This window comes from Taeniopygia guttata, chromosome 12, assembly GCF_048771995.1.
Source record: "Taeniopygia guttata chromosome 12, bTaeGut7.mat, whole genome shotgun sequence".
NCBI lineage: Eukaryota > Metazoa > Chordata > Aves > Passeriformes > Estrildidae > Taeniopygia > Taeniopygia guttata.
In genome coordinates this window covers 7,085,271-7,097,436 of record NC_133037.1, presented here as the reverse complement: position 1 = coordinate 7,097,436, position 12,166 = coordinate 7,085,271, and the positions used below count along the sequence as shown (strand labels likewise).

Sequence of the window (12,166 nt, the reverse complement as noted above, 5' to 3'; positions counted from 1 at the left end):
ACGCTGTAAAATCGTCAATATTTACATGGAAATTTGGGTGCTAAACAATTGCTAAGACGCAGCTCTGGAATGCATCAAGCTGCAAAATCTTTCATCGTTTAATTGAAAAGTTCCTGCAGCGGGCGGGAGAGTAGTTGAGGCAGAGCACTGCCCCTATAGGCAACTTCTTTGCCACCCCATCTGTTACCCCAAATGCTACATCTTAGAAACAACACTGCTGTGAAAGATTAAAATATATTTTCTACCACTCAGATGACACCAAATCTTTTCTAGATGCCAAAATAGCTGCTTTGAAAAGAGTTGAAGAAATATCAATTAAGAGCTCAAAGACATAGAGAAGGATTTGCTCATCCTTATTGGGCCAACTCCAAAACAGATTGAGAAAAGAATTAAAATAATGAGGGGAAAATGATAGATATAGGGAGTAGCTACAGTGCTGGGATCACTAGAAGTGCACATTTCAAAATGAAGACACAGAACAATGCAGATGGGACAGCCCTCTGGAAGGCTATTTTTTGGGAGGGGTATATTTGCCTTCACCACTTTTGATGGTATTTTTGTTTGCTTTTGGGTTGGTGGTATTATGCTTGATTCTGGAGTTCTTTATGTTGTCTGTTACATCCTTAGACCATCTCTTGTCTCTCTTCGTGTAAGTGATCAGGCATAGTAAAAACATGGAAATGCCATGATTGCTCTGCTTTTGGATATAGGGGTAGAAGTGCAGCTGAAATTATTATATTCACCTAGTACAAAGAAAGAACTCATTTCTCCCTATGGGGTGTAATCTTGGCTCTACTGACAGTGATGGGAAGGCTGGCACTGATTTTACTGGAGTCTGAGGCAAAGGAAGCAGAGGATGAACCCAGCGATCTGGAGCACGCCACATTGCTCCCCTGAACTGGGGCCTGCGATGTGCTGGTTCTCAGGAGAACAGAAGGGATGATGGTAAACATCCATAATCGCTGCCATGGTGCCATGAGGGGAAGCATGAGCAGAGATCAGAGGTTCAGTGATGAGCCCCAGACCTTATGAGAGCACAGGCAGCAGATCAAGAGCCCCAGGAGGACCAGGAGGTCTTCCCTTGCATGGCAAAGGTAGGAAATAAAACACTTGCTGCTGAATGGGGATCCACTGGAGCAAGTAAATGCTACTCCCCACAGCCCTAGAAAACCCCCAAGGTTTGATGAAAAGCAGTATTCAAACAGATCCCCAAGATCTTCAGGCAGAGCCTGTCTCTTGATGAAGATTTGCCTGGCAAAAGCAGCTGACAGTGATGACACATGGGGTGTCTGTCCCCAGTGCAGACAGGTGCTGCTCAGTGTGGCCTCACAGATTGTCTCCAATGACATGAGGAAACCTGGAGGGGACAATGGAGGAAGGGCACAGAGCACAAGGAGCTCCACTGTGTTCAACAAGTTGAACCGGTCTGATAAGGAGACATGTCCCAGGCACCAGCAGGGAATTCCAGGGGAGCTTGGGAGCTGGGAAAAGCAAGGCTTGGTCAGGGCTGGCAACACATAGGCCAGTTGTCTACTAGGCAAATGCAACTTCTGAAAAAAACAGTTTTTGAGGGAAATGACATATTTCAGTAGCTGAATTTTCCCATTTATCATAGAAAATGTAAGACAATTTAATCTTGGTGGCCTGCTTCATGGATCTCTTAATTCCCTCACATCATCTCAGTTAGGCTGGGTACTTTGAAGACTGTCCTGTGGTTTGTATTGTGCTATATAATGGAAATTATATGGATGCTGACACATCATGGGCAATACAGCTCCAGCAGAGAGACGGCTGTGTGAGCTGGATGCTGGCAGTGGATGGGGAAGTCTTGGGAAGAGTTGGAGGGCAGTTTCAGAAACAACACATATGTCCAAGTGAAAAGAATGAAGACCCACACATGTGTGGGGTCCATACCAAGCTGGAACAGCTGAATTGTCTTCTCAAAAGTCCAGGAAATCCTCTGAGTGTGACTGTACTATCAATTTGTGGATAATGGGCAAGACCCCTCTGCAAGCTCTGCAGAAAGTGTTCTTCCCCCTCTCCAGCACAGAGCTCTCTGCCAGTAAACATCACTTCTGCCATGGCTGGGATGAGTCAGCCAGGCTGTTTGTTTTCCTAGGGATGCCTGGCTCAGCCCTTGACTGGGCTCACAATAGTGTTGTTTAACCTGGTTCCACAGAAAGGAAGCAATGCTGAATTATCCTCTGTGCCAGGGTAAGTCTTCCCTGGCACCTCCATGCCCATGTTTGAAAACAACAAGAGGTCTGATGAGGCAAAACCCTGTGGGACCTTGCATGGAATGTCCTGTAGGGAGTAAGAATTGCCCAGTGGCACACAGTGGATAGAGCAGGCTTACCACGGGCTCACAGCTCCTCCAGCCAACTCAGCACAGCGCTATCACCAACATTCCAAAGACACAGCAAGAATAGTGGGAGCTCTTTGCAGTTTTTGAGGGCAGTCTGTTTTTACACCATAATCAGGACAAAAACATGGCAAAGTAAGTCAAGAAGCACGTGAAACCAAGCATAGGTGAACACAGGCCATTATTCTGTTCCTTACAACACTGCAATGGGTGATTTGAAAGAAGATGGTTAACTGGTGATGCTCCACTCTGAAGAGGATGAGTCTTGGTGCTGAGGGGAGCTCCACCGCTCTGGTAGCTTCTAGCAAGGGCCTAAACATCTCCATAACAAGCAGAAGTGCGGCTGGTGGGTTTCTTGAAGAAAAACATTGTTAATCATTTTCAGTGATGGCCTCTCACCTCTCCATGAGTTTAATTCAACGGCCACAGCTTTCTCACCAGGCCCAAGACTGCACAGAGACAAACCAGCAGCAAGCCAACCTCTCAGACATGCATGGATGGGGATGGTCTTCCTAGGGTCAGCCATGCGTGGGGAGCAGAAGCTGCATGCCAAAGTCACTGCCTGCCAGAGCAAGGACCTTGATGGAACCAGTGAGGAACCTGCTGCAGGTCTGACAATGCTCCCACCAAGCCTACTTGTACCACTTGGGTATCTGCAGGTAAAGTGCAGCCTTCCCCCACCCCATCCTTACCTCAGGGGATGTCCACAACTGTTCCTCCTATCCTGCCTCTCCTCAGGAAGATGACAACTCATTACTGCTAGTGGCATTTACTGGACCTCAGTCCTTCAGAGGAGACTGGCCCTTGTGTGTGGTACAAGGAGCAGGGCAGTGAGAGGAGCACCATGGTAGAGGGGGACATGGAGGGCAGGATGTGAGACTGACAGTCTCCTTGCCAACTGCTCAGCTGTGTTCCCAGGCTGCTGCTTTTAACAGCGAGGCACTCAGGAGCTCCAGGGACTGCACAGCTGGCAAAGGCTCTTGGCACAGAGTGGTCTTTCTGCTGAAGGAGCCCACCATGATACCCCAGTGTGCCACCCTGTGCAACAGCAGGAGGGCAGCAGGTCAGAATCTGTCCCATGCCATGTTCAGGACATGTCCTGTGTTTCAGGACGTTCTAGAAAGGATTCATCCTGTTGTTTTCTCAAAAACTAAGAGCCTCGTCATCCTCCTCACTGAAACTGCTAAAAATTAATTGCTCGGGTTGCATTGTTATTGGTTATTTGTTATCTAAGCCCTTACAGTACATTAAAGCCCCCAAGCACTGCACCCCAGCCAAAGGCTACAAGCTGTCCTGGAACACCTCAGTGCCACTGTCCTACGGTGGGCAAAGAGCTGCAACTGCTGCTGCTCATGGGAGTACTCAGGATGGGCATGCAACTATGTGAGCATGGACAGACTGCAGCAGCACTGCAGTTATCCACACAGTCCCATCTGTTACCTGCTTGGGACCCCTGCTCATAAAGAGACACAAAGCTGGGCCACAGTTATTCCTGGTGGGACTCCATTGACATGGGAGGTGGTACCAGACAGTCATCTTTTCCCTGTTCTTTCATCCAGAAGACTCTGGAAGGCAGTGCAGGAGGCTGCAAAACACTGCCCTCTACTTCACATTCCCACACTGGAGTTTCTCTTTGCAGGAAGAAACATTTCAAACATTGCAAACAGAAATAATAAAAGACAGTGCGACTGGAGAAGAACAGCAGCCAGTTCACTGCAGGCAGCCTCTCAAAAGAAAATACCTCTGGGCCAAATTCAAACCTGGAGTAAACAGAAGTCAATCTTCCAGCAACAGGGGGATTAGCCCCCAGTCACACTAGCTTTGACTTTGCTGCTTGATGTTTATATCACTAGAGACCAAAGAATATACTTGCCAGACAAGAATAGGAATCATTAAGTCTGTGGTCCAAAGTGAGGCGCTGAACCATCTCAAAGAGTGAAGCGTGGTCAAAGTTACAGGGATTGGAAGAGATAAATTCATCCATGCCATGCTTTTGAGCTCTATCTGCATCTGTTCATTTATACATATAGAGAAAGACACCATTTAGAGAGATATAAGACATTTTAGTTGACAAATATAACAGAAAAAAAATATACAGTATGAAGCATGAAAGCCAAGTATCTCCTCTTCCCTCCATTGCCATTAAGTTTTCTCTTTGCAGGCTATACAGTACACTTCACCTCCCATTGTCAACTTGCATCAGTTATGGACTATATTATTGTATCTAGGCAAAAGATTTTAGAATTAACATCTTGTCAACTGCTCATTATAGTGCATTTATTCTGTACTTAAAACCAGAACACAAACGTACGAATTCACTCTGCATCTTACAACAGGCTATGAGTTAACAGAATTTTGGCTCACATAAGTAAATTAGCTCCTATTTAGATAGTTGTGGTTAATTGTAATAGATTCTGCCATTCTAATGAAATTACAGCTTTTTTCCTCTACATTTACTAGGTTTTCTAGGTATCACACCAGTTACGTTGTTCTTTCTCCAAATGCCAATGTTTGTCTTCCCCACGGCAATTTTTTTTCCCTAACAGCAACTTTAAATGCTACCTCACTGAAATAAAAAGATGCTCTTTTAAGCATTGCTAAGAAGTTAAATTGATATGTAGTTTGTTGTCACAGAGGCAGTAACCCGACAGTGCGTCGGAGCTGCCAGTCATCCCGATGGAGAGACTGAATTTCCTCTGCCTAGATTACAAGCTGCCATTTTTGGGTGAATTAACAGCCTCAACGTATTCACACTTCTCTGCTTTGGGTGACGTTTATGGGCACTAACTCCTAGGGGCTAATTAATTAATCTCAACATGGTTAACTAAACTACACCGAATTCAGCAGTTGAAATGAAGCCTCCACGCCAGCCTGGGTGCGGCCAGCCAGGACCCCGCTGGGAGCAGGTTTTGTTCTAGCAGCCGCTGGGGAATTAAAGGACACCTTTCACTTGGTTTTGTCTGTGCTCAGCTTCCTACTATATGGGTTCTTGCCAAATCCTCGACAAAGAAAATAGGATTTAAATCCTTCCCCTGTTTATAGCCTCCTAGGGGAACTGGGTGGCCTTGAAACAATGTGGCTGAAAGGACACAAAAATGCAGTTTTCCACAGCAGGAGTATACGGTAACTGTATTTGTTTTAAAACAAAATCCCTCTTTACCAAAAAAAAAAAAAAAAACCCAAAAATCCTTAATTAAAAAGAAAAATAAAAGTTTTAAATGAGAGTGAGAATGTTCTCTTATATGTTTTTCTATTCAATATTTATCTGTGAAGGATGGCATGTCTTTCCAAATACCTCATTTGTGTCAGCGCTCTCACATAGTAATGATCACTGGGTAGCAATCTTTACATTTTCTGTATAGTCTGTCGTTATCTATATACAAACTGTATAAATAACATCACTCACTGGAAAGAAATCAGTCAAATTGAAACATGTAACATTTCAATTAGCTGCTAGCAATACTTAATTCAGCTGTAGCTGGCAATTTTCCTCACTATAACCCCACGGAATAAACACTGAAGTTTTTCCTACAGAGGATTAATTTTTGAGGGTCTGCTCCCCTGTATGTGCTGGGGTCCTGCTGACCCCTAACCCTGCCTCCCTCCCAGGACCCAAACCCCTCCCTCTCCCTCTGCTGTGCATTCAGCACCAGGACAGAAGCAGCTGCCAGTGGTGCTGAGTGAGGTGGCAGCACAAGGGCTGGCTCAGGGGATGGGAACAACCTCCCTGGGGAGCACGTCACCTCCATGGCACCTCTGCAGCATCCCTGGCCATGGGATGTGGAGCCCACCCAGCCCTGTGGCCTGCAGCACAGACTGGCTCCTGTCTGTTTTGACAGCTTTCTGCCCCATTGTCTCTGTCCCTTTGGGCCAAGATGGATTTGATTGCATCTACTCCCAAAGAGTTCGGCTGTGCTGTTTTCATTCCATCCCCAGTGCCCGGAAAATGTTTTAACAGCTATTATCAGACTATTTTTAATGGCTTGCTGCTCTGGCCGGCTCCTCGGAGTTGACTGCAAGCTGACAAATTGGCTGGAGGCCTTCATTTGCCAGTTTTGTTCAGAGATTTTATTACTTTTCAATTAGGAGCCCTGATACACTGTCAATCCTCCTGCTCAGCCAACGAGGCTCTGAGAGCCGAATAAATCAGCTGGAAATTGGAAGAGTCCTCTAGCCCTTTAGCTGGTGAACCTTTTTGAGCATATGTGCTAGAAAGCATGTTTGAAATGAGTATTTTTTATTCCAGACTAATAAGCTTTTTCCTGTATTACATTCTCTGAGCAAGGTGGGCACAGAGCAGACCTTCTGTTGGTGGGAACTGACTGAAGCGCCGCTGGCCACCACAGAGCTGAGGGTCTGGCTGGGCTTTTTACAACCTCCCTGCCCAAGGCAGGGGCACAGACAGTTCCCTGACAAGCGTGAGAACAGACACAGTGATTAAATGTCCTTCACAACTGGCCATAATCAGGGGCAATTTTACTTTCACTAAACACTTTGAAGCCACATTTTCCATTGGGTGCCTGCTCGAAAGCCCATTTGCCCCAAATCTCTCCGCATCAGAACAACCACATGAAGAGAGAGACATCAGACATGGCACTGTGTGAGCTCAAGTGACCAGAAAAGCATTATGCACATGACTTCTGCTCAGTCAGTGATTTAAAATGTGGATTGCTGCCATGGGAAGGAGGATGAGCAGCTGCAGCTCTCCCTGCATAGCCCAGCACCACAGCTCCTGCATGGCCAAACCATTTTGCACCATCAGAGATGCAGGGCCAGGTGGGTGCACATCACCCACCCAGGGGATACAGCTGTTGTGATGGGAACTGGAGATGTCTGTGGAGAATGGTAATACAAATGTTTATTTGCATTTCTTTTAAATGGAGTATCATGTCTGGGCCAGATTCTTCATTGGGCCAAAATTCTTAAAAATAAGGAGCAAGTTAAAGAAGTCAATCCTATACTAAACTCACCTTCCCTTAATTATTCTAAATAAACTTCCCACACACCTTGCAATCTATTTTTGCATTTTGATTTTTCCAATGGGCTCACTTTTGAAAATGAAATTCATGAATCAAATTATACCAAAAACATTAAACTTCATAGGCAACACAAAAAGAAAAGAACAGATCAAAATATATTATTACTCTGCTTATAATAAAATATATTATAAATCTGCAATTTACTATAATGCCAACGTCTGCATATGAAATAATTTTTTTGTATAATCCATCCTCTTTCAAAATGGCCTGTACAGTTTAAATGTGATTTTAAAGTACAAAATGAGAATGGCTAATATTCACACCCAAACTGTACAGCCAATTTTTAAGTACTTTAAATTAATTGTTTCAGTCAAATACGGCTGCTTTTTTGACCCTGCTCTGTTATTCTAGCTAAAAAGGAAGGAGAAGCCAAAGAAAGAAAGTTATATGATGCTCCAGTAATTTGCAATCCCTTCCCAAGGTGCCGTGCCAAGCTCGCTGGTTTTTCTTTGTTTGGGGCCCCAGCTGAAATGCTGCTGCAGGCCCACAAAAGTTATCTTACATATTTAGACAAGCTGCACACAACTGCAGCTGAAAGGTGTTCGATGGTGGTCTCAGGAGGGAGGCTGCCAGTGGAGGGACACGGCCAGCACAAGCTCCACAAACCTTTCTTCTGCAAAACTGCAGACTCTGGCCTTTTATATAACATTTGGTCCCTTGCATTACTGCCTTTTTTAAAATACTGCTGGGTTTATTTTGTCCATTTTTATCCAGTTTGCATTTTGTGCTGACTCCATTAACTGGACCCCTGTCATACACAACCTCCCTACATGTGTTTGAAATCAGAATCTTAAAAATCTGCCAATGTCAGGAACACAAAGATTTCAACAGTAACAAGAATCACAAAAACCAAAGGACTGTCCCACTGTTCAGTTCTCTGAGGGCAGTATTTCTCTATCTCTTACTTAAAAAGGAAGAGACAAAGCAGTCAAATCTCTCATTCTTTTTTTTTTTTTCTTAAAAGTATTTCCCTGCTTTCTGCATTTCTTTTGCTCCAGCAGTAATTTTGGCAGATTTTGCTTTGAGAGCAGTGAAGTTAATAGTGGGGGACAAGCTCCATAAAAGAATTCTTGTTATAAAAGGCTTTAGGTAGCCATTTTATTGTAAGAATTTCTTACTCCAGATTTGTTTCTTTTCATTAATGAGTGACTTTGTTTTAGTACCAAAGGCAACTGAAAATCTAGTAAATTTTACAACACATTTCCCTGTTGCAAGAAAATAAAAATCCACCAAACAAACAAAAACCCAAACAACTGTAAATTAAAAGGTGACTTTGTATCTTACTCATCTGGAAAATGTGTGCTTGTCATATCTGCTTGACATTACAAGAATGAAGATGTGGTTTGGACAGTAACAAACAATGACACTAGTCAACCTCATCAGGAGACATGAAATAAAGGAATGACAATGATTGATGGCAGCTATTCATTTACAGATATTTCTAGAAAAGTCTTCGCTGGCCGGGCTGGGCAAAGTGGGAGAACTTTTCCAGCCTGGCCAGCAATGCACCACGGCAGGCGGCTCACGGAGTGCCCAGTGCCACCCACTGCCTGCCCTGAGGGGCAGCAGGGTCCCCTCCTGCTCATGGACATGTTTGGGCTCTGACTTGTTAATGACATACCCAAGGAAGTGCCTGAAAACTCCATTTTGTGGAGCAAGAGACTTCACTAGCAAATACTGATGTTCTGGAGGGGGGAACACGAAATCCCTGTACCTGGATGAAAATGCCAGGTGGATTGTGAGTGAGCTGCTGGCCATGCTAGCTGTGACTTGCCACATCCCCTCCTCGCTGTGTACTGTGGCACTGATACATCTGAAAAGTGATGTGTGTGTGTGCTCAGGGCTCTGAACCCTGCTCCCCAAACCTCCTCCCTCTGAGGAGCTGGGGCTGCTGCAGGAGCCTCCATTTGCCTCTCAGCTGCACAGCCAAGAGCTCTTTCTTCTCCCCTTCATATCATCGCATGTTAGAAGACAGAGTTAAATATAATGGGTTGTTTATTCCTGTGGCTTATGGCTTTTTCCTTGCTGCAAACAACTTCTTTTCTGCTTCAGTTAGAATTCTAATAAATTATTATAAATGCTCCTGTAAATCACCAGACACACCAGACACTGAATTGCAATCTAAGTTGTCTAAGGATTGGTAGTTAGATGAATAAGAATTTGTAGTATGCACTTACATAATTCCTTGTGTGGCAAGTTAAAAACACAGTTTTAGAACAGCTATTTATAATATAAAACATTGTTTCACAGCATCTTTATAACTATTTAAAAATATTTTGAATTGGATGGCTGCAGAAACCTGTGAATTTGTATTTCATAAGTTAGAGTTCCAGGCTTCTCAAAGCATGTAGAAGAGATTTACAAGCTAGCTTTAAATTCATGCAGGTTATGTGAGACTGATTTAACATTTTAATTCTGCATTCCTGCAATGAAGCATCTGCAAGTTGACAATACAGAAGACACAGCAGCGTTCTCATGATATCTTTAACTATCTAAATAAGTAAAGCAATTAAAGCACAAAACTAATAATCTAATAAGATAGCGATGCATTGTAGTGCAAATACATGTAATGTTGCCAAACCCAGATTCATTCATTCATTCATTCACTCTTTCTTTCTTTCTTTCAAAGTGGCAAAAATCTGTATTTCAATGAAATTAAACTTTTATGGGTTGGTTTTTTTTTTTTTTTTTTTCGCAGTAAAGTCTGATAAAAATTCTCTTTGGAAATCCAACCATTTAGAAAACAAAATAAAGAAAGAAAAAAGAAAGTGTCCGCTGAGAAGGAATTCTGCCTGCTACCCAGGGGTATATTTGTACACATACGCACATACTCACACATAGGAAAGAAGAAAAAAGAAATAAAAGGAGGAGGAAGGAAAAAAAGGAGTCTTATTGATGGCCAAGAGGGATGACACCGCCTGTTCCTTCTCAAAATTGCATTCAGATACTCCAGATACATATTTGCCAGCTCTCATGACCCACTGATGCTATTCCCACCTAAGGAAAGCAGGCACTCACCAGATATTACAGAAGATTTTAACACCAATAAAGGATTTGTGCTGGGTGTGTTTAGGACCGAACAAACTAAGGAGAAGCTCTCTTACAGCACAGGTCTGGGCTTTTATCTTTTGCAAAGTAGGTATACCAGTGGGAAAAAGTAAAATAGCAATTCCCCTGGCTTATTCTTTGACTAGCACGGCTTTGATTGGTGACTGAGACCCATGCTAAAACAATAATTTATGATAATTTGGGGGAAATGAAAAATGCATTTAAGTCAAAGCAGGCCAGCATCTCCAAATGCAGGGTGACCTGGAGAGCTGCCACTTGCTGCTGAAATCATTCCCTGCCGAGTTAATGGGAGAGGAACTAATCAAACCTCAGTGATTCAGGGCTCTTTTCACAGGGCATGTGTGGAGGGGTTTCTGGGGGCCTCCTCTGGAGTCCTGCACCTTCTCTGGGTCTCCTGGGGTCTCCTGCCCTACCTTTCTATGCTTTGAGGTGTCCACGGTTAGCCCTGCGCTCTGGTGCGCTGCACCAAGCTAATCATCGGCACGGAGAGAAAGGATATTGTCAGAGTGCAAAATGATCTGTTTTCAGGCAGGAAGCAGTCAACTAGATGTAATTTCCATGAAAGAAAAGAAGGTATTATTTACAGTTTTATTGTGATGTTAATTACTATTTACATCTTGGAATGAAAAATAGAAATGTTAATGATTGGCTTTACTAAGAGGATCACTTGATGCCAATGTGAAAGCCAGGGAGAGAAGGCAATTATGCAAACATCACATGCATCCCAATTTCAGTATGGAAACTTACATTTCAAATCTCAATTCAGGAAAATAACATGGAAAGTTTGTACTACAAAATCTAAACATGAGAAAGATTTAAGAGAAAAAAAAAAAAAAAAGCACATTGCATATGTCAGATAATCTAGTCTGATTATCTGAGCTGTGCTAGCTACAGGGAAGCACTTACCCTTGAGTCCAGCTAGAAGTTAGCAGGGTAAGAAGGAACAAACCAGAATAACATAAAGACTAGCAACAAGGCTCAGGAAAGCAGACAGGAGCCCTAACCTAGCAGCTAAATATTTGGGTTCAAGCAAAGAATGAAAAAGAAACTTAAAGAAAATCAAACCAACCAAAAAGAAAACCACTTATAGCTGAAAATTTCTCAAGCAGCTCAATAAACCTCGCTACTTTATTATGGGGGAACAAATCATCACAAATTCTCAAAACAACCAACTCATTGTATATGATGTGATTAACAGTTATTAAATATAAACAGACATTAAAAACTAAATATAACCACAAATGATACGTAAAACAAGTACAGACCAATCTTTCATGTAAAAAAAAAGGGCTTCAAGAAAAAAAAAGAGAATGTTGAGCACGTTTGGGAATTTTTTTGATACATCACTAACACAGAACAAAGATTGGTGCTTTCAGACAAGTGACCACTTTTATGAAGCTTAAATATTGCCAAAAGGTGTAATATGTATTGGCAGCATTATTGACTATAATACTGTGAATGGTTTCAACAGTAAACAAGAACAGTTTGGGGTTTTTTCTTTTATAATGCGAACACTGGAGAAAAGCACAGCTTTGTGTAAATGGAGTTTTTCTTTGAAATTGTAGCAAAACAAAAAAAGCAAAACTTTTCACTCTAACAGGTATTGTTCACCCACGTAAAAAGAATTTTAAGTCATACAAAAATTAATGAATAGCAGGATCTATTTTTTTCAGTACTTAAATTGCAAATAAAATAA

The 12,166-nt window shown here is 42.8% G+C and overlaps 1 protein-coding gene across 13 annotated transcripts in view; it reads right to left on the bottom strand.

Annotated features, from left to right (window-relative positions):
• CADPS (calcium dependent secretion activator) overlaps positions 1-12,166 on the bottom strand; it is a 206,109-nt gene that overhangs the window by 81,061 nt on the left and 112,882 nt on the right. For all 13 annotated transcript variants that reach the window (XM_072934705.1, XM_072934712.1, XM_072934707.1 and 10 more), the window contains exon 12: positions 4,236-4,372. In XM_072934705.1, the coding sequence (XP_072790806.1) occupies positions 4,236-4,372 (137 nt within the window). The remainder of the gene's footprint in view (positions 1-4,235; positions 4,373-12,166) is intronic.